The 19,986-nt window shown below is 46.4% G+C and overlaps 1 protein-coding gene across 2 annotated transcripts in view; it reads left to right on the top strand.

Moving 5' to 3' along the window:
• Window positions 1-19,986, top strand: part of LOC129639184 (melanoma-associated antigen B16-like) — a 113,299-nt gene extending 93,313 nt beyond the window's left edge. For both annotated transcript variants that reach the window (XM_055564187.1, XM_055564186.1), the window contains 2 exons: window positions 9,426-9,654; window positions 18,197-19,986. In XM_055564187.1, coding sequence (XP_055420162.1) covers window positions 18,228-19,271 — 1,044 coding nt within the window. In that variant the 5' untranslated portion in view covers window positions 9,426-9,654; window positions 18,197-18,227 and the 3' untranslated portion in view covers window positions 19,272-19,986. The remainder of the gene's footprint in view (window positions 1-9,425; window positions 9,655-18,196) is intronic.

Genomic DNA, 19,986 nt, shown 5'->3' with positions numbered 1-19,986 from the left:
GTCTGCAAGTCTGTTCAGTTCCCTGAGTTTTTATGTCTTTGAAACTCTTCTTTGAGGGCCTGCATATTAGGATTGTTGTGTCTTTATAATTTCTGTGGTAAGCCCTTGAATACCCTGGACCAGACTGTCACTTCTTTACATCAGGTCTAAGGGGATGATGGTGTAGCCGTTGGTTACTAAAGGGAGCAGCTGCAGGCCCTATGAGGAGCCAAGGTGAGGACACTTCTTCAATAATTGGGAACCAGGCATGCCAGGACTAAGACAGACCAACAGATTAGTCAATACTAGATATCCCATTGTAGGGGTTGTGGCTGACACACCCCTTCACTTTCTTTTTTTTTTTCCTGGTGTTCCAGGGAAGCGAGTGCCTTGGTTTGAAGTGGCAACTTCACAGCAAGGGAAGGGACCAAAGCCTAGTTAATAGTTAAAATGATGATCTTGAATGTGTCCTAAGACTCACTCGAGGGAACAGGGAGCCTGAATGCCAGCCTCTTCTGTCAGTCCAGTATACCTCAGGCAGGGATAAAAGGCCTCATCCCCAAACTCCCTGTGACTTCTGCCCTAGGTATATTAGCTTCTAGGACTTCCATAACAAGTACCACAACTTTGGTGGCTACAATAGCCATAAATTTATTCAATCACAGTTCTGGAGGCCAGAGGTTTGAAATCAAGTTGTTAGCAGTGTTGGTTCCTTCTGGAAGCTCTAAGGCAGAACTTACTCTATGCTTTTCTCCTGGCTTCTGGTGGTTTGCCAGAAATCTTTGCCTGCCTCTGATGTCAGATGACCTTTTTCCCCTCTGTGTCTCTTCTATGTCTCTAGTGTCTCTTCTGTGTCTCTATATCCAAATCTTTTTCTCTTTTCTGTTACAAAGATACCAGTCATTGCATTTAAGGCTCACCCTATTCCAGGATGACCCCACCTTAATTTGATCACATTTGCAAGGATCCTGTTTCCAGTTATGGTCACATTCACAGCTAGTGGAGAATAAGACTTGAACACATCTTTTGGGGACACACAATTCAGTCCACTATACCAGAGGCCTTAGGGGGCAGGAGGAAGAACAGCCCTGTGGGTACATAGAATAGCACCCTCAAGGAAACCTGCAAAGATTGTCTTTATTACAACTAAGGAAGTATCTCCCTGTTGAAGATGAGCACACCCTCTACCTTCTTCCTGGTGGACTGGTATTACCTGTTCTCCTGCCCACACTTCTGCCTCATGTCCCTGGCCAGTGTCACCATACCTTGGGAGCAGAGGAGTAAGAAGTTTGGTGAGAAACACCACAAATCCCAAAGTCAGACACCTCCCCTCCTATTTGGGGGGATATTCTCCAGGGCCCCCCTGCTGCTGGCATTCTTAGGAACTTCAGAGAGCCACACCCACTACCATTGTTTCTGCAAGTGCTTCAGCATGAGATCAGATGAAGGTGCCAGGAGCCAAGATGAGAAAAGGATAAGCACCTCTCATATAAGAGCTGACCCAGAGACCTTCTAATGAGGAAGCATAGTACAGTTGACAGTACAGTTCCTGCTGCACAAGTATAAAATAAGAGACCCACTACAAAAGCAGATGTGTTCAAGATTGTCAACAAAAAGCACAAGCACTACTTCCCTGAAATCTTCACGAGCACTTCAAGCTGATTTTTGGCATGAATGTAGAAAAACCACCCCCAGAAGTCATTCCTATGCCTTTGTCAGCAAGTTGGACATAACCCACAAAGGGAGTTTGACTAGTGACAGGGAAATGCAAAGACTGGACTCTTGATGCCTCTCCTGGGTTCGGTCTCCATGAATGGCAGTTATGCCACTGAGGAGGAGATCTTAGGATTCCTGAATAGTGTAGGGGAATATATTGGGAGGAGGCATTTAATTTGAGGGGAGCCCAAGAAACTCCCCACCAGAGATTTGATGCAGGGAAAATACCTGGAGTAGGGGCAGATGACCAGCAGTGATCCTTTACGCTGTGATCATTGGGGTCCAAGAGCCTGGTTGAAACCTGCAAGATAAAAATCCTGGAAGTTTTGGCCAAGGTCAACATTGCTGTCCCAGTGCCTTCCAGTCCTGGTATGAAGAGGCTAGGAGAGAAGAGAAAGAGAGAGCTTGAGCAAGAGTTGCAGCCAGGACTGGCACTACTGCCATGGCCAGTTCAAATTCCAGGGCTATGTCAGTAGCTTTTCCTGCCTCTGGTGAAGTCTGAGGCAGATTCTTCATGTTGTGGATGAAGAATGAATCTTTTTAGTAATGGAGGGCCAAAGTGGGGCTGTAGGTGTCTCTGCATTCCTGTTCTGTGTGGAGAACTTTGTCATTTACCTTTTTTCTTTCTTTCTTTCTTTTTTTTTTTTAATGTTGTCTTTGTTTTTACAGAAAGTTTATTTAGCATCAGAATCTAAGTTTATGAATGGCATGGATCACAGGTTTGTTGCTGTTTATCAGGCTTAAGAGTCTTGGTATTTTCTTGGAAATAATAAAAAAAAATCACATAGTGAAATAATTAGGATCACAAAATAGAAGGGAAATAAAATAGTTAATTATTGGTTTTTTATATTTTAGTATTTCTTTTAGTAGAAGTAAAGACACAGATGTGCTTAGCTTATTCAAGAATATAGGAGAAATAAAACCATAGTTAATTAACCTTTAGGTCATAAGCCCTTTCATCCTTTAGACATTATTAGGCATCTGTTCTTTAGAAGCCTCCTTATTAGTACAAGGAATGCTACAATAAAGATGGTCCAACCCTTGCCCATGGAACTTTAGAGTCTAGGAACAGCTTTCACATGATGAAGATGGTGAAACACTGCACAAATCAAATAGAACAAAAGGAAGGAGTTAAGCAGGATGAGCTGTAGATGAGAACAGTCAAATATAAATCTCAGAAAGGAAGAAGGTTTGAGGTTTTGGACCTGACTGTTTCTTCAGTGGGAGGTATTTTTTAAGTTAAGTTGGATAGTGGGCTAGATGAGGCTGTCAGTGTTGTGAGCAGAAGCCAGACACTCATATGTATCTTAGAGTTGAGAGACTAAGCCTGAAATGAAAAACTGTTCGTAACAGTTCTTTTGATATTTTAGGTAAGCCAGAGAGAACTTCTACCTGTGACAGTAACAGAAGGTGTCCTGTACTTTGTCCCAGTGCAGCTGAATCTAGTACAAAAGCTAGGTGTTTTATGTATATTGTATAGAGAGAGTTGAGCATGATGGCCACTCGATTTCTTCTGAGGGATTCCTGCCTGCAGTAGTAGATATAATGGTCATCTGAGTTAAATTCACCCATTCCAGTCCATTTCAGTTCGCTGATTCCTAGAATGTTGACATTCACTCTTGCCATCTCTTGTTTGACCACTTCCAATTTGCCTTGATTCATGGACCTGACATTCCAGGTTCCTATGCAATATTGCTCTCTACAGCATCGGACCTTGCTTCTATCACCAGTCACATCCACAGCTGGGTATTCTTTTTGCTTTGGCTCCATCCCTTCATTCTTTCTGGAGTTATTTCTCCACTGATCTCCAGTAGCATATTGGGCACCTACTGACCTGGGGAGTTACTCTTTCAGTATCCTATCATTTTGCCTTTTCATACTGTTCATGGGGTTCTCAAGGAAAGAATACTGAAGTGGTTTGCCATTCCCTTCTCCAGTGGACCACATTCTGTCAGATCTCTCCACCATGACCCTCCCATCTTGGGTTGCCCCACGGGCATGGCTTAGTTTCATTGAGTTAGACAAGGCTGTGGTCCTAGTGTGATTAGATTGACTAGTTTTCTGTGAGTATGGTTACAGTATGGTTTCAATTTAACTCAGATGACCATTATATCTACTACTGCGGGCAGGAATCCCTCAGAAGAAATGGAGTGGCCATCATGGTCAACAAGAGTCCAAAATGCAGTACTTGGATGCAATCTCAAGAACGACAGAATGATCTCTGTTCGTTTCCAAGGCAAACCATTCAATATCACAGTAATCCAAGTCTATGCCCCAACCAGTAACACTGAATAAGCTGAAGTTGAACGGTTCTATGAAGACTTACAAGACCTTTTAGAACTAGCACCCAAAAAAGATGTCCTTTTCATTATAGGGGACTGGAATACAAAAGTAGGAAGTCAAGAAACACCTGGAGTAACAGGCAAATTTGGCCTTGGAATACAGAATGAAGCAGGGCAAAGACTAATAGAGTTTCGCCAAGAAAATGCACTGGTCATAACAAACACCCTCTTCCAACAACACAAGAGAAGACTCTACACGTGGACATCACCAGATGGTCAACACGGAAATCAGATTGATTATATTCTTTGCAGCCAAAGATGAAGAAGCTCTATACAGTCAGCAAAAACAAGACCAGGAGCTGACTGTGGCTCAGACCATGAACTACTTATTGCAAAAATTCAGACTTAAATTGAAGAAAGTAGGGAAAAACCATTAGACCATTCAGGTATGACCTAAATCAAATCCCTTATGATTATACAGTGAAAGTGAGAAATAGATTTAAGGGCCTAGATCTGATAGATAGAGTGCCTGATGAACTATGGAATGAGGTTCGTGACATTGTTCAGGAGACAGGGATCAAGACCATCCCCATGGAAAAGAAATGCAAAAAAGCAAAATGGCTGTCTGGGGAGGCCTTACAAATAGCTGTGAAAAGAAGAGAAGTGAAAAAGGAGAAAAGGAAAGATTTAAGCATCTGAATGCAGAGTTCCAAAGAATAGCAAGGAGAGATAAGAACGCCTTCTTCAGCGATCAATGCAAAGAAATAGAGGAAAACAACAGAATGGGAAAGACTAGGGATCTCTTCAAGAAAATCAGAGATACCAAGGGAACATTTCATGCAAAGATGGGCTTGATAAAGGACAGAAATTGTATGGACCTAACAGAAGCAGAAGATATTAAGAAGAGATGGCAAGAATACACAGAAGAACTGTACAAAAAAAGATCTTCACTACCCAGATAATCATGATGGTGTGATCACTGACCTAGAGCCAGACATCCTGGAATGTGAAGTCAAGTGGGCCTTAGAAAGCATCACTACGAACAAAGCTAGTGGAGGTGATGGAATTCCAGTTGAGCTATTCTAAATCCTGAAGGATGATGCTTTGAAAGTGCTGCACTCAAAATGCCAGCAAATTTGGAAAACTCAGCAGTGACCACAGGACTGGAAAAGGTCAGTTTTCATTCTAATCCCAAAGAAAGGCAATGCCAAAGAATGTTCAAACTACCGCACAGTTGCACTCATCTCACAGGCTAGTAAAGTAATGCTCAAAATTCTCCAAGCCAGGCTTCAGCAATACATGAACCATGAACTTCCAAATGTTCAAGCTGGTTTTAGAAAAGGCAGAGGAACCAGCGATCAAATTGCCAACATCTGCTGGATCATGGAAAAAGCAAGAGAGTTCCAGAAAAGCATCTATTTCTGCTTTATTGACTATGCCAAAGCCTTTGACTGTGTGGATCACAATAAACTGTGGAAAATTCTGAAAGAGATGGGAATACCAGACCACCTGATCTGCCTCTTGAGAAATTTGTATGCAGGTCAGGAAGCGACAGTTAGAACTGGACATGGAACAACAGACTGGTTCCAAATAGGAAAAGGAGTTCGTCAAGGCTGTATATTGTCACTCTGCTTATTTAACTTGTATGCAGAGTACATCATGAGAAACGCTGGACTGGAAGAAACACAAGCTGGAATCAAGATTGCCGGGAGAAATATCAATAATCTCAGATATGAAGATGACACCACCCTTATGGCAGAAAGTGAAGAGGAACTGAAAAGCCTATTGATGAAAGTGAAAGTGGAGAGTGAAAAAGTTGGCTTAAAGCTCAACATTCAGAAAATGAAGATCATGGCATCTGGTCCCATCACTTCATGGGAAATAGATGGGGAAACAGTGGAAACAGTGTCAGACTTTATTTTGGGGGGCTCCAAAATCACTACAGATGGTGACTGCAGCCATGAAATTAAAAGACGCTTACTCCTTGGAAGGAAAGTTATGACCAACCTAGATAGCATATTGAAAAGCAGAGACATTACTTTGCCAACAAAGGTTCGTCTAGTCAAGGCTATGGTTTTTCCTGTGGTCATGTATGGATGTGAGAGTTGGACTGTGAAGAAGGCTGAGCGCCGAAGAATTGATGCTTTTGAACTGTGGTGTTGGAGAAGACTCTTAAGAGTCCCTTGGACTGCAAGGAGATCCAGCCAGTCCATCCTAAAGGAGATCAGTCCTGGGTGTTCTTTGGAAGGACTGATGCTGAAGCTGAAACTCCAGTACTTTGGCCACCTCATGCGAAGAGTTGACTCATTGGAAAAGACTCTGATGGTGGGAGGGATTGGGGGCAAGAGGAGAAGGGGACGACAGAGGATGAGATGGCTGGATGGCATCACTGACTTGATGGACGTGGGTCTCAGTGAACTCCGGGAGTTGGTGATGGACAGGGTGGCCTGGCGTGCTGCAATTCATGGGGTTGCAAAGAGTCGGACATGACTTAGTGACTGATCTGATCTGATCTGATACAGAGAGTTTCTGTGGGAAAAAGTCTGTGACTTGATTGAGGTATGATGTGAAAAAGACGCTGGGCCTGCAGTCTTTGTCTTTGGACTGAGAACTAGAGCCTACTGCATTAAAAAGGACATTTGAATTGTTATCTTTTGTAAGTCTACAAATGGCTAGATTTCTGCTTGTGGTGGAATGAATGAAAATAGGTGTGGTTTGGATGGAATGGCAGCTGGGAGGAGTAGAAGACGGTGGCCCTTCACACAAATTTTAGGAGCTGTGAATTGTATCCAAATGGAGAAGACTCTTCACCACTCAAATAATATTTTACTAAATGAAAGTCCTTGTGCCCAACACACAGTGAGGCCAAACAACACCAAAAGGCTGGAGTCTGGAGCAGAGAAAGGCTTATTACAGGGCCTTGCAAGGAAATGTGTGGTGGCTCATGCCTTAAAAATCCAGAAGTCATGGTCTGTCAGATCACACAATCTTCCTGTAAACTCCAACAGCACAAATGTTTTCTTGTCAGGTCATGGTCAGGTTATCCTGTATATTTCAAGCTATAGGCAATATTCTTTTAAAGAAGGTGCAGAGCCAGCATGACTAAGCACAGGCACCAGAGCACAAAAGTTACAGTAAGGTTAAAGTAAAAAGTGAAGTGAAGTAAAGTAAAAGGAACACATCTAATATGGAGTCAGATTTGTTCTTCCCTACCACATTATGTCTTCAAATGGGGGAAGTTGACATTTTACTTGCAAATCAGCATTTTGGTTGATTTACTATTCCATGTCCTTCATGAGCTCTGAGAAATGCATTCACAAACTGTTAATCATCTCAGATATTCCAGGCACTATGATATATGCTTTATATATATTACCTATATTCCAGCAGTCCTAGAATACAGGGCTTATCAAACCCATTTAACAGATGAACAGCCTGAGGCTCATAGAGTTTGGTAATATGCCCATGTTGACAGGGCTAGAATATAACAGAGCTGGGACTAGAAAGGTGATCTGAATTCTTCTAGAACCAACTGTTCTGCTGTCATTTCTTCATAAAAATAGTGCTTTTTCCCCACTTCTCTGCAAAGGCTTTTTTTTTTTTTTAAATCAAGCAACATATACAAGTGGTCTGTTTGGAGACACTCTGTTTGGTTACTTTGGTCTATTTGCCTATGCCTGTGCTCACTTTCACTTTTCACTTTCATGCATTGGAGAAGGAAATGGCAACCCACTCCAGTATTCTTGCCTGGAGAATCCCAGGGATGGGGGAGCCTGGTGGGCTGCCATCTATGGGGTCGTACAGAGTCGGACACGACTGAAACGACTTAGCAGCAGCAGTGCTTATTCCATAAACTCTAAAATGTTAAAAAGTTAAGTTTCTAATCCACTTGGAATTGGAATTTGTGTTAATCCATTTGCAAATGAAATCTGTGTTGTGTGAGGGACAGTTTTATTTCTAAACATCACATTTTGTGTTTAATGTGGATATCAAACTATTGTGTTGTAATTTTTTATTAAACACTGTTCTTTCCCCCCGCTTCTCAATAGTAGCTAACTTTCAATAAACCAGGTTATGTACAATGAGTCTGTTTTGGAACATGCCCATATCTATACCACAAACTCTCATTACTGTCATGTTTTCACAATTCTTAATATAATATCTTTTTTTTAAGAGTATATTGGCTATTCATAGACTTTTGCAAGTCAATTTAAATTTTAGAATTACTTTGTCAAGGTTTGCACACATACACACATACATAAACATTCACACATAAATTATGTGGCTTCATTGAGAAAGAGACATTATAGTTACTAGTAGATTAAATTTGGGGAAGATGAATATGTTTATGCTTACCTGGTGGCTCAGATGGTGAAGAACCTGCCTGCAACGCAGGAGACCTGGGTTTGATCCCTGGGTTGGGAAAATCCCCTGGAGAAGGGAATGGCTACCTACTCTAGTATTCTTGCCTAGAGAATTCCATGGACAAAGGAGCCTGGTGGGCTACAGTCCATGGGGTCACAAAGAGTTGGACACAACTGAGTGACTAACACTGAATAACATGCTTATAATATTGAATCTTACATAGAAATGCATATAATATTTCTCCATTTAGTTAGGATGTAAGCAATTTCAAGAAATATCTGTATCATTTTTCTGTGGAGTTCTTATACTTATTTTTAGGAATGAGGTATTTATCATTATAGTTTAAAAGTTATTTTTATTTGAATTCACCTTAATACTGTTTGTTGCTACAGAAAAAGGTGCATTTTTATATATTTATCTTATACCTAGAAATTTTGTTTAAAACCATTTTATTACTTTAACAGTTTTTCATTAGTAGATTTACCTCCTACATGCTCTATTGATGTTTAATTATATTAGCATTGTTTTTGTTTTCTGATGCTTATCTCTTTGGTAGCTCTGTTTCACATTACTTTCCTATATAGAATCTTCGTTAAAGAGTAGGCTGGTGGCTCAGACAGTTAAGCGTCTGTCTACAATCCGGGAGACCCAGGTTCGATCCCTGGGTCGGGAAGATCCCCTGGAGAAGGAAATGGCAATCCACTCCAGTACTATTGCCTGAAAAATCCCATGGACAGAGGAGCCTGGTAGGCTACAGTCCATGGGGTCGCAAAGAGTCGGACACAACTGAGTGACTTCACTTCACTTCACCCACTCTAGTATTCTTGGGCTTCCCTTGTGGCTCAGCTGGTAAAGACTCTGCCTGCAATGTGGGAGACCTGGGTTCAATCCCTGGGTTGGGAAGATCCCCTAGAGAAGTAAAAGGCTACCTACTCTAGTATTCTGGTCTGGAGAATTTCAGGGACTGTATATTCCATGGGGTCGCAAACAGTCCGACACCACTGAGTGACGTTCACTTTAAGAATAAAATGATGATAGACATTTTTGATTACTCAATATTAAAAGATGTCAACGTTCCCACAGCCTGGCAAAAGCTTTTGTAAAAACTTCGAGCAAGACCAGCAGCCACGTCCTCTGAAACTGAGCGCATGCGCACAACGCCCACCCAGCTTGCTGGGTGACCCCGGAAGCTATAGGCTGACGTCAGCGGAGGTTATGCCCCCTGATTTTCCGTTGGAACCACAAGGCTGTGAGAGCTTGGATCAGAAGCGCGAAGTCCCACAGTGGAGCCACAGGTGCCGTTAACTGTCAGGTAAGCCTCTAAATGAGGTAAACCTCTAAATGAGTACCAAGGGGACCCCCCTGTCCCAGAACGGAGGGCGCCCACCTAATGAGAACACCAACAGAACCCTGGTAAGGTTCCTGCGCAGGCAGGTTCATGGCTGACCTATCAGTGCTTTCTGTTTGGCCGTCTGAGGTGGTGTCTTTTAGGTGCGGGGCTCAGAGTCCCCGACGTACAGGTCCAAAAACAAACGCCCCTTAGTAAGTTTAAGTTTAGAGGTGACCCGGCCCCACAGAATAGCAGTGAGTCAATGATTCTCGTCAGGGCAATCGGCCCAGGGAGCCTCTAACCCCTTTACCCGCCCTACCCCCACCCCAACGCCCCACCCCCACCCCTGACACCCCACCCGCCCTATCCCCACCCCGACACCCCACCTGCCCTATCCCCACCCAGACACCACACCTGCCCTACCCCCACCCTGACACCCCACCCGCCCTACCCCCACCTCGAACCCCACCCCCACCCCCGAAACCCTACCCACCCTACCTCCACCCGACACCCCACCCCCACCCCTGTTGCCCCACCCGCCCTACCCCCACCCCGCCACACCCGACACCCCACCCGCCCTACCCCCACACACCCTGCCACCCCCGACACCCCACCTGCCCTACCCCCACCTCGAACCCCACGCCCACCCCCGAAACCCTACCCACCCTACCTCCACCCGGCAGCCCACCCCCACACACCATCTGCCATACCCCCACCCCCACCTGCCCTACCCCACCACCCCACCCCCACCCCGCCACGCTACCACACCCGCCACCCCTGACCCCCAACCCCACGTCGAACCCCACCCCCACCCCCAAAACACCATCCACCCTACGCCCACCTCAAACCCCACCCCCACCCTGACACCCAACCTGCCCTACCTCCACCCGACACCCCACCCCCACACCCCACCCGCCCTACCCCCACCCCAGACGCCCCACCTGCACTACCCCCATCCCCACCCTGACACCCTGACACCCCACCTGCTGAACCCCACCCCCAGCCGCCCTACCCCCACCCTGACACCCCACCCGCCCTACCTCCACCCGACACCCCACCCCCACACCCCACCCGCCCTACCCCCACCCCCACTGCCGATGCCCCACCCACCCTACCCCCACCCTGACGCCCCACCCACCCTACCCCCACCCTGACACCCCACCCACCCTACCTCCACCCGACATCCCACCCCCACACCCCACCCGCCCTACCCCCACCCTCACCCCCACCCCCGATGCCTCAACCGCACTACCCCCACCCCCACCCTGACACCCCGCCACCCCAAACACCCCACCTGCCCTACCCCCACCATGAACCCCACCCCCACCCCTGACGCCCCAGCCGCCTTACCCACACCCTGACACCCCACCCGCCCTACCTCCACCTCGACACCCCACCACCACCCCCAACACTCCATCCGCCCTACCCCCACCTTGACACCCCACCCCCACCCCCAATGCCCCACCTGCCCTGACCCCACCCCAACACCTCCCCACCCCACCCGCCCTACCCCACCTCGAACCCCACCCGCCCTACCCCACCTCGAACCCCACCCCCACCCCCGAAAACCCTACCCACCCGCCCTACCCCCACCACGCCACACCCTGACACCCCACCCGCCCTACCCCCACCCTGACACCCTGCCACCCCTGACACCCCACCCGCCCTACCCCCACCTCGATACCCCACCCCCACCCCGATGACCCACCCGCCCTACCCCCACCCCGCCACACCCGACACCCTACCCGCCCTACCTCCACCTCAACACCCCATCCCCAACCCCAACATCCCATCTGCCTTACCCCTACCCCGACACCCCACTCGCCCTACCCCCACCCCGACATCCCACACCCCACCCGCCCTACCCCCACCCTGACACCCTGCCACCCCTGACACCCCACCCGCCCTGCCCCCACCTCGACACCCCACCCCCACCCCCGATGACCCACCCGCCCTACCCCCACCCCGCCACACCCAACACCCCACACCGCCCTATCCCCACCCCGACACCCTGCCACACCCAACACCCCACCCGCCCTACCTCCACCTCAACACCCCATCCCCAACCCCGACAATCCATCTGCCCTTCCCCCACCCCGACACCCCACTCGCCCTATCCCCACCCCGACATCCCACACCCCACCTGCCCTACCCCCACCCTGACACCCAACCCCCACACCCCACCCGGCCTACCCCTACCCTGACACCCCACCCCCAACCCCAATGCCCCTCCCGCCCTACCCCCACTCCGACACCCCGCCACACCCTACAACCCACCCGCCCTACCCCCACCCCGACATCCCACACCCCACCTGCCCTACCCCCACCCCGACACCCTACTCGCCCTACCCCCATCCTGACACCCAACCCCCACCCCCACACCTCACCCGCCCTACCCCCACCTCGACACCCCACCCCCACCCCGACACCTCCCCCCCACCCCCAACACCCCACCAGCACACCTCATTCGTACCACCCCACCCTCACGTGCCCACCATGACCCCCAACACCCCACCCACCAATACCACCCTACCCCCACCCCTAGGGGTGTAGGGGTGTAATAGCCTAGGGCTATTAGGGTCACAGGATCCCTCTAAAATTTTAAATAGATTTTGTAAGGCATAGGTGGGGATGCCAACAGATGGCCATAGCCAATTAATATCTCCTAGCAATTTTTGAAAATCATTCAATGTGCATAGAGATTGCACAGAAGTTTGAGTTTTTTGAGGTTTGATTTTAGATTCTTCCAGAATATGTCCTAAATAATTAAAGGGTGCTTTCCATTGAATTTTATCTGGTGCTACAAGCAGGCCATGATTTTGAAGAGTAGTAGTAACTTCATTATATAACTGTTGTAAACAGAGTTCAGATTTCATAGAGAGAAGTATATCATCCATGTAATGAATTATAAACGCAGTAGGATGTTTATCTATAATGGATTGTAATAAAACAGATATGAGATATTGGCAAATGGTAGGGGAGTTCATCATTCCCTGAGGTAGCACCTTCCATTGAAATCTTGTAACAGGAGCCATGTGATTTATAGAAGGAACTGCAAAGGCAAAATGTTTTCTATCTTTAGGGTGCAAAGGTATAGTAAAAAAAACAGTCTTGTAAGTCAATAATAACTCTAGACCATCCTTTTGGTACCATAGAGGGGGAGAGCAATCCGGGTTGTAAGGGCCCCATAGGTAACATGGTATTATTAACATTTCTTGAATCTATCAACATTTGCCATTTTCCTGATTTCATTTTTATTACAAAAACGGGAATTCCATGGGGAAGATGAAGGTTCTATATGAGCTTTTTGTAATTCTTCATTAACTAATTGCGTAAGAGTTGCCAATTTTTCTTTAGTTAGGGGCCATTGAGGTGTCCATACTGGGGTATCAGATTCCCAATCAAGGGGCAGCAGTGTTAACTCAGTGGCCCCCATTAAAAGGGTTCATTTAAAGAAATTGTGGCTTTCGTTTGTTCAAGAAAATCTCTTCCCCATAAATTGATAGGGATATTAGTAATATATGGTTTAAGATAAGCTACAATTTGATCAGGGCCATACACTTGTAAATAGGATGCATTGACAAAAGTTTGTTTGGCATCAGTTTCACCCACTCCTAATAGTCTAGAAGGAGCCATAACCTTACCCCAATCGAGGGGCCATTCTGCAGCTCTAATGATTGAAATGTTAGCTCCGGTATCTAACATGCCTGTGAAATTCTTTCCCCATATGCGTAAAGTAAGCATGGGTTTCTGATGTTCCTTTAATAAGGTGGATAGTGCAGCAGTAAGGTTGGTACTGCCAAAGCCTCCCTGCCGAACTTTATCAGATGCCTTTATTGGTTTAACATATGGCAAAAGTAATAATTGTGCAAAACATTCCCCTTTTTGTAAGTATACATTTCCCATTTTCACAACATTTACCATAACATGTATTTCCCCTTCATAATATTTGTCCATAACACCGGTCAATACCATTAAACCTCTCATTGTGCAGCTAATATGTCCTGCAGGAATCCCGATGAGGACCCCAAATAAATTCTTAGGAATCCTCTGACCCCAGGAGGGAGGGTGTACACAGCATCTACCCTTCTTGTCAGCTCTCCATGTCCTGTCATGAGGTTTTTCTCACTTGCATTTCTGGGGTCTCACACAGATGGGGCCTTATTTGAACTTCAGGACCTTAGGCAGCACATGGCACTGGACACATTACCTACCTGGATTCAGTTTGGGGAATGCATGGGAGGATTGTGGGACTAACCAAGTAATGGCAGAGGGGGCTCCACAGCCCTGAGAGATCCAGGGAGTGAAACAGGCAGAGGCCATCCTTCCTTTCCTTCTCTGAGTCTCAGGAAGGTAAAGATTTATTCTAAATTTTATGTTGCTGTTCAGTCTCTAAGTTGTGTCTGACTCTGTGTGACACCATGGACTGCAGCACGCTAGGCTTCCTGGTCCTCTTACTATCTCCTACACTTTGCTCAAACTCATGTCCCTTGAGTCAGTGATGCTGTCCAACCATTTTGTCCCCTGTAGCCCCATTCTCTACCTTCCATCAATCTTTCCTAGCATCAGGGTCTTTTCCAAGGAGTCTGCTCTTTGCATCAGGTGGTCAAAGTATTGCACTTCAGCTTCAGCATCAGTCCTTCCAATGAATATTCAGGGTTGACTTTTTTTTTAGGATTGACTGGCTTGATCACCTTGCAGTCCAAGGGACTCTCGAGAGTCATCTCCAGCACTGCACTTCAAAAGCATCAATTCTTCAGCTCTCAGCCTTCTTTGTGGTCCATTTTTCACGTCTGTACATGAATACTGGAAAAAGCATAACTCTTTACTATATGGACCTTTGTCAGCAAACTGATGTCTCTGCTTTTTAATATGCTATCTAGGTTTGTTACAGCTTTCCTTCCAAGGAGCAAGATCTTTTAATTTCATGGCTGCAGTCGCTGTCCACAGTGATTTTGAAGCACACATATAATCAAAGCTATGGTTTTCCCAGTAGTCATGTAGAGATATGAGAGTTGTACCATAAAGAAGGCTGAGTGCTGAAGAATTGATGCTTTAGAACTGTGGTGCTGGGGAAAACTCTTGAGAGTCCTTTGGACTGCCCAAGGAGATCAAACCAGCCAGTCCTAAAGGAAATCAACCCTGTTGGAAGGACTGATGCTGAAGCTGAAGTGCAATACTTTGACCACCTAATGTGAAAAGCCACCTCCTTGGGAAAGACCGTGACACTGGGAAAGATTGAGGGCAGGGGGAGAAGGGGTATGCAGAGGATGAGATGGTTGGATGGCATCACTGACTCAAGGGACACGAGTTTGAGCAAACTGCGGGAAATAGTGAAGGAGAGGGTAGCTTGGCATGCTGCAGTTCATGGGGTCACAGAGTTGGACACAACTGAGTGACTGAACAGCAGCAACAATTCCAGAACAGCCCATTAACATCAAGCTCGTCTATTCCCCTGTGGCTAAGCATGTGAGATCTCTAGAAAGGTTGAGGTAGAAAGGTTGACCATGTATCAGATAATTTCATCATTTTTAGTTTTAGGAATTTGTGAGCCTTGGTCTAAAAAAGGAAGTTGGTTATCAGAAGGAGGATTCCCAGGTGCTTAAAGTATACACAGTAAGAGCCCAGAGTTATCAGTGAGGAAACATTCACTTCCAGATACATGTGATCCCACAGTGTCCACAGATATTGTCACCCTAGGAAGTTGTGGACAGGGATATCCAGAGGAAATATTCCCTTGCTTCCTCTTTGGAAGTCATGAAAGAATGGGCATCAGGTCAGAAGAGAAGAGGAGTCTTATACAGTGCCAAGAGCAATGTAGGAATTGAATGAGGACTAATGGGGCACACCATTCCAGTGCAGGTGTGATCTCCATGAACTTCACTCTGCCTCTGCATTTAGCCCTTGTAAGCCTGAGGAAAGAGTGGTCAGAATTCCTGCATTCTACTTTAGTCTTCTGAGGGCTCAGGGAAGTGATTTGTGTTTATCTGAGTGGGGTCCTTGGGATTACAAAGGACAGAGTAGAAGGAGTTCCAGAAACTTAAGACACAGATTTAGGACCCAGAGCCTAAGTTACCCTAGGACGGGGTAGAAGGGGGGTGGCAACAAGGATACACTCTTAACCATCAGTCCAGGGAAGCAGACAGGATGATATGCTGCTCCTCTTCCTTCTTGGGCTTTCAGTGAGGAGAGTGTTGGGATATACAGGGCTTAGCACATGAAGTGAGCAAAAGATGAGTCCCAAGGCCTGTTAAGACCAAAGTAAGGTCCCTAAATGAGGTTTGAGGGGCCTGCCAGCCCCAGAACAGAGGGGTCCAGATTATCTTAACCATACTGTCAACACTGGTAAGCCTGCTATGGTGATTGTGTAGGATTCCCCATCCTTTATTTCTCAGTTGTCTCAGTGAATAGATCTCGCTTTTTGAGGGGGTGGGCAGGGATGGCCTTTGGTATCAGAAGGTGATGACTAAGGCTCTGCTGCTAAGCTAAGTCACTTCAGTCGTGTCCGACTCTGTGCGACTCCATAGACGGCAGCCCACCAGGCTTCCCCATCCCTGGGATTCTCCAGGCAAGAACACTGGAGTGGGTTGCCATTTCCTTTTCCAATGCATAAAAGTGAAAAGTGGAAGTGAAGTTGCTCAGTCGTGTCCAACCCTCAGCGACCCCGTGTACTGCAGCTTTCCAGGCTCCTCCGTCAATGGGATTTTCCAGGCAAGAGTACTGGAGTGGGGTGCCATTACTAGTTGCCAAAGTAAAGCCCCCGAGAAAGGACTGAGAGAATTTCCCGTCCCAGAAGATAGGAGCCAAAGTCATTTTAGATCTGCTGTCAGCTTTGCGAGGCCCCATGCAAAGCTATCAGACTGAAACATCGCCACATTTACTGCTTAGTGAATTCAGGGTTATGAAGATTGGTTTGTGAACATAATGTGGGATCCCACTACTTGTTATAAGTCAAGGAAAGTATCCTAATTGAGGCTTATGGGGATATCAACTCTAGAACCTTATGATCTCAACAAAACTGTATTTGTCTCATGTTTGGGAACTCTGCATGTCAGATCCTCTTAATACTTCCTCAGAGGTTGCAGGGTCATGACTCTCTAGTGTGAGGAACAACTTCTGGTCATCAGAGGGAAGGATTCTCATACACTGTCAAAATTCAAAGTAAAGACATTTTTTTAAGCAAAGAGCTGACTACCTACTTGAACATAGATGGGACACTCTCATATACCTGTCGTGACTTTGTAGTCATTCCCTGGGATGTCCTAGACAAGGCTAGCCGGAAGTCTCATCAGCTCACTTCTAGGGAGGTGGCAGTCATGGTCTGAAGGAGGTGGCACAAATCAGGAGGCAGTACAATAGTCTGTGTGGAGACATAGAGAAAGACACAATGGAATCCAGCCCAGAACATAGGGTTGTCAAAGAGCCCCAGAACTTTATCAGCTTAGGGAACCTGGTCAAAGATCTCACGACAACTTCCCTGCTTTCTTCCTTCTTGGATGGTACAGACAGCTGATGTCCTTGGCCTATGTCCTATATCATATGAGGTCAGCAAAGGAAGGAGACCAGGGTCTGTCACAGTAAGGATGAAGAATAAGGTCTGAGGAGTCAATCCACCCAAGAAAAAAGGGAGCTCCACATTGTCTAGTTCTTATTATTGGCCTAAGGAAGACCTAGTAGAGGTAGTTAGAAAGTGTACTTCCTCAGTTCATCCTGGGCTGACTCTGAAAGATAGGGAACTCTTGGATGCAGACAGATTGGCACCAGTTTGCAGAGTGATCAAGTCTGAGGCCCTGCCAGTAGTCAGGACAAAGACACTGAATACTGAGGGAACACTGACCCCAGTAGAAGAGGGATAACAAAGAGTTCAGCCCTGCACTGTTGTCAGTGCTGAGAGTCTATGGGCAAAGATGTCAAGGGGCTGTGTCCTCTAATTACCCCAATTAGATCTCAGTAGGTCAGGGCTTTGTTCTGAGTGGCAGTGTTATGGCAGCAAGCAGAGATCCCCAGACTTACGTAGATTCAAAGTAACATACCAAGTGAAACTAGGGGGACCACAACACCAACAGAGATAGCATCTACAATTTTAACTTTGTTGTCATCCCTGGGAAATCACAGATTCTGGAGAAGGTACCTCAGCACATCCTCCTCAGTCATTTTAGGGGATGTGACATTAGTTGGTCTTAGGAGAAAAGCCTCATATTTAAGCATGGGAGAAGAGATCCTGGCACAGGCCAAGGTAATGAAACTGAGTGAGAACCAATGGAACCACCCTTTTCAGAAGGGTAATGGTGCTACAGAGACACAATACACCTGCCTATGTGATCCCTGAGAATTTTTAGCCTGGGTTGACTGCCTGGTCCCTGAGGAACATTAAGATTCCTCCTTCATGAGGGACACAGCAGCCAGGAGATCTGTGAGACCCTAAAGCACTGTTAGCAAAAGTCCATTGAAGGCAACTTTTATCTGAGCCAGCACAGTTGAGTATACCAGCTGAGGCCACTCATATCTGCTTTCTTTCCCTTAGGTGGTGATTTCTCACTGCCCACTGCTGCCAAATGCCGCCCGTAAGAATCAAACTGTCTAAGCGTCACACGAGTTCACGACGTGCACAGCATCAATCCCATCAAGCCTCCACTCAGTCCCAGAACCTGGAGATGGCACAGCTCTCCAGGGCTCTGGAGGAGACCCATCTCCTCCCCCATCCTCAAATGCCTGGAAATTCGAAGGAGGCTCCTGGTGGTGATAAACCCAGTACTCCTGAGGGTCCTCAGAGTTTCTCTGCATCTTCCATTGGCATCACAGCCTCTGCATCCAGCAAATCAAGTGAGGTCTCCATGAATCAAGGTGAGGAGAATAGTCCAGGCACCTCAGAGGCTGTGCCAGGCACTTCAGAGGCTGTGCCAGATTTCATGAATGTGCCTGTGGATGCCCTAGATAGTAAAATAGCTGTGTTGGTGAATTTCCTGCTGTTCAAGTATCAAATGAAAGAGCCAGTAACAAAAGCAGATATGCTCCAGGTTGTCAATAACGATTGTGAAGTCCATTTTCCTGAGATCCTCCTGAGAGCCTCTGAGCGCATAGAGATGCTCTTTGGCCTTGATCTGAAGGAAGTGGATCCCACCAACCACTGCTATGGCATTTTCATTAAATCAGGTCTCACCTATGATGGCATGATGCATGGTGAAGCAGGCGTGCCCAAGGTCGGCATCCTGATACTTATCCTGGGTGTGATCTTCATGAAGGGCAACTGTGCCACCGAAGAAGAAGTTTGGGAAGTTCTGAATGTGACCGGGCTATATTCTGGGAAGAAGCACTTCATCTTTGGGGAGCCCAAGCAGCTCATCACCGAACATTTCGTGAGGGAAGGATACCTAGAGTTCCGACAGGTGGCCAGCGCTGATCCTGCGCAGTCTGAGTTCCTGTGGGGCCCCAGAGCTCATGCCGAAACCACCAAGATGAAGGTCTTGAAGTTCATCGCCAAGGTTCATGGGACTGACCCAAGTTCTTTCCCATCTCAGTATGAGGAGGCTTTGCAAGAGGAAAAAGAGAAAGCTCAGGCCAGCATTTCAGCCAAGGGTCTCCGCCACTCCAAGGTCTAGTGTCGAGACTAGCAGCTTCTTCCTCAACTAGGGATAGTTTCTTCGTGCATTGTTCAAAGAGGCAGTTAGTATTCATAGAATTTAGATTTGAGGTGAGGCTGAAAGGAGAGCAGTATATATGACCGTGTGTCCCTATTTTGTATGTGTAACATGAAAGTTTATTCTTTTTCATATATACATTATTCGAATGATTCTTTTCATATAGGTTTAATTGCTTTCAAAACTTTATGAGTGATTATTGATGTTGCATTTCATGTTATGATAAGATTTAATTGTAAGAGCTCTTTTGTTTTAGAAATTGTGAATCCATCCATTTTGTTTTGTCATCTGAAACAAGATAACATGATACTGCTGTAGGTGTGCATGTAAATGTGCTAAGTCACTTCATTTGTGTCTGACTGTTTGCGACCCTATGGGCTGTGGCCCACTAGGCTCCTTTGTCCATGGGATTCTCCAGATAAGATTACTGGGATGGGTTGCTGTGCCCTCCTCCAGGGGATCTTCCAGACCAGAGATCAAGCACAAGTCTGCATCTCCTGTATTTCAGGAAGATTCTTCATCTGCTGAGCCACCAGGGAAGCCCACTGCTATAGACATTTCCTTGCAAATGTGAAAGAAACCGACTTTAAGATAGTTGAACTCCAAAGAAAAAATGTTACTGCAATCCTAGTTCTCTTTTCAATGCTTATTTTATAAAGTTAAATGATAAGTACAA

Source organism: Bubalus kerabau, chromosome X, assembly GCF_029407905.1.
Source record: "Bubalus kerabau isolate K-KA32 ecotype Philippines breed swamp buffalo chromosome X, PCC_UOA_SB_1v2, whole genome shotgun sequence".
Classification (NCBI taxonomy): Eukaryota; Metazoa; Chordata; class Mammalia; order Artiodactyla; family Bovidae; genus Bubalus; species Bubalus kerabau.
This window is presented reverse-complemented; position numbering and strand designations above follow the sequence as displayed.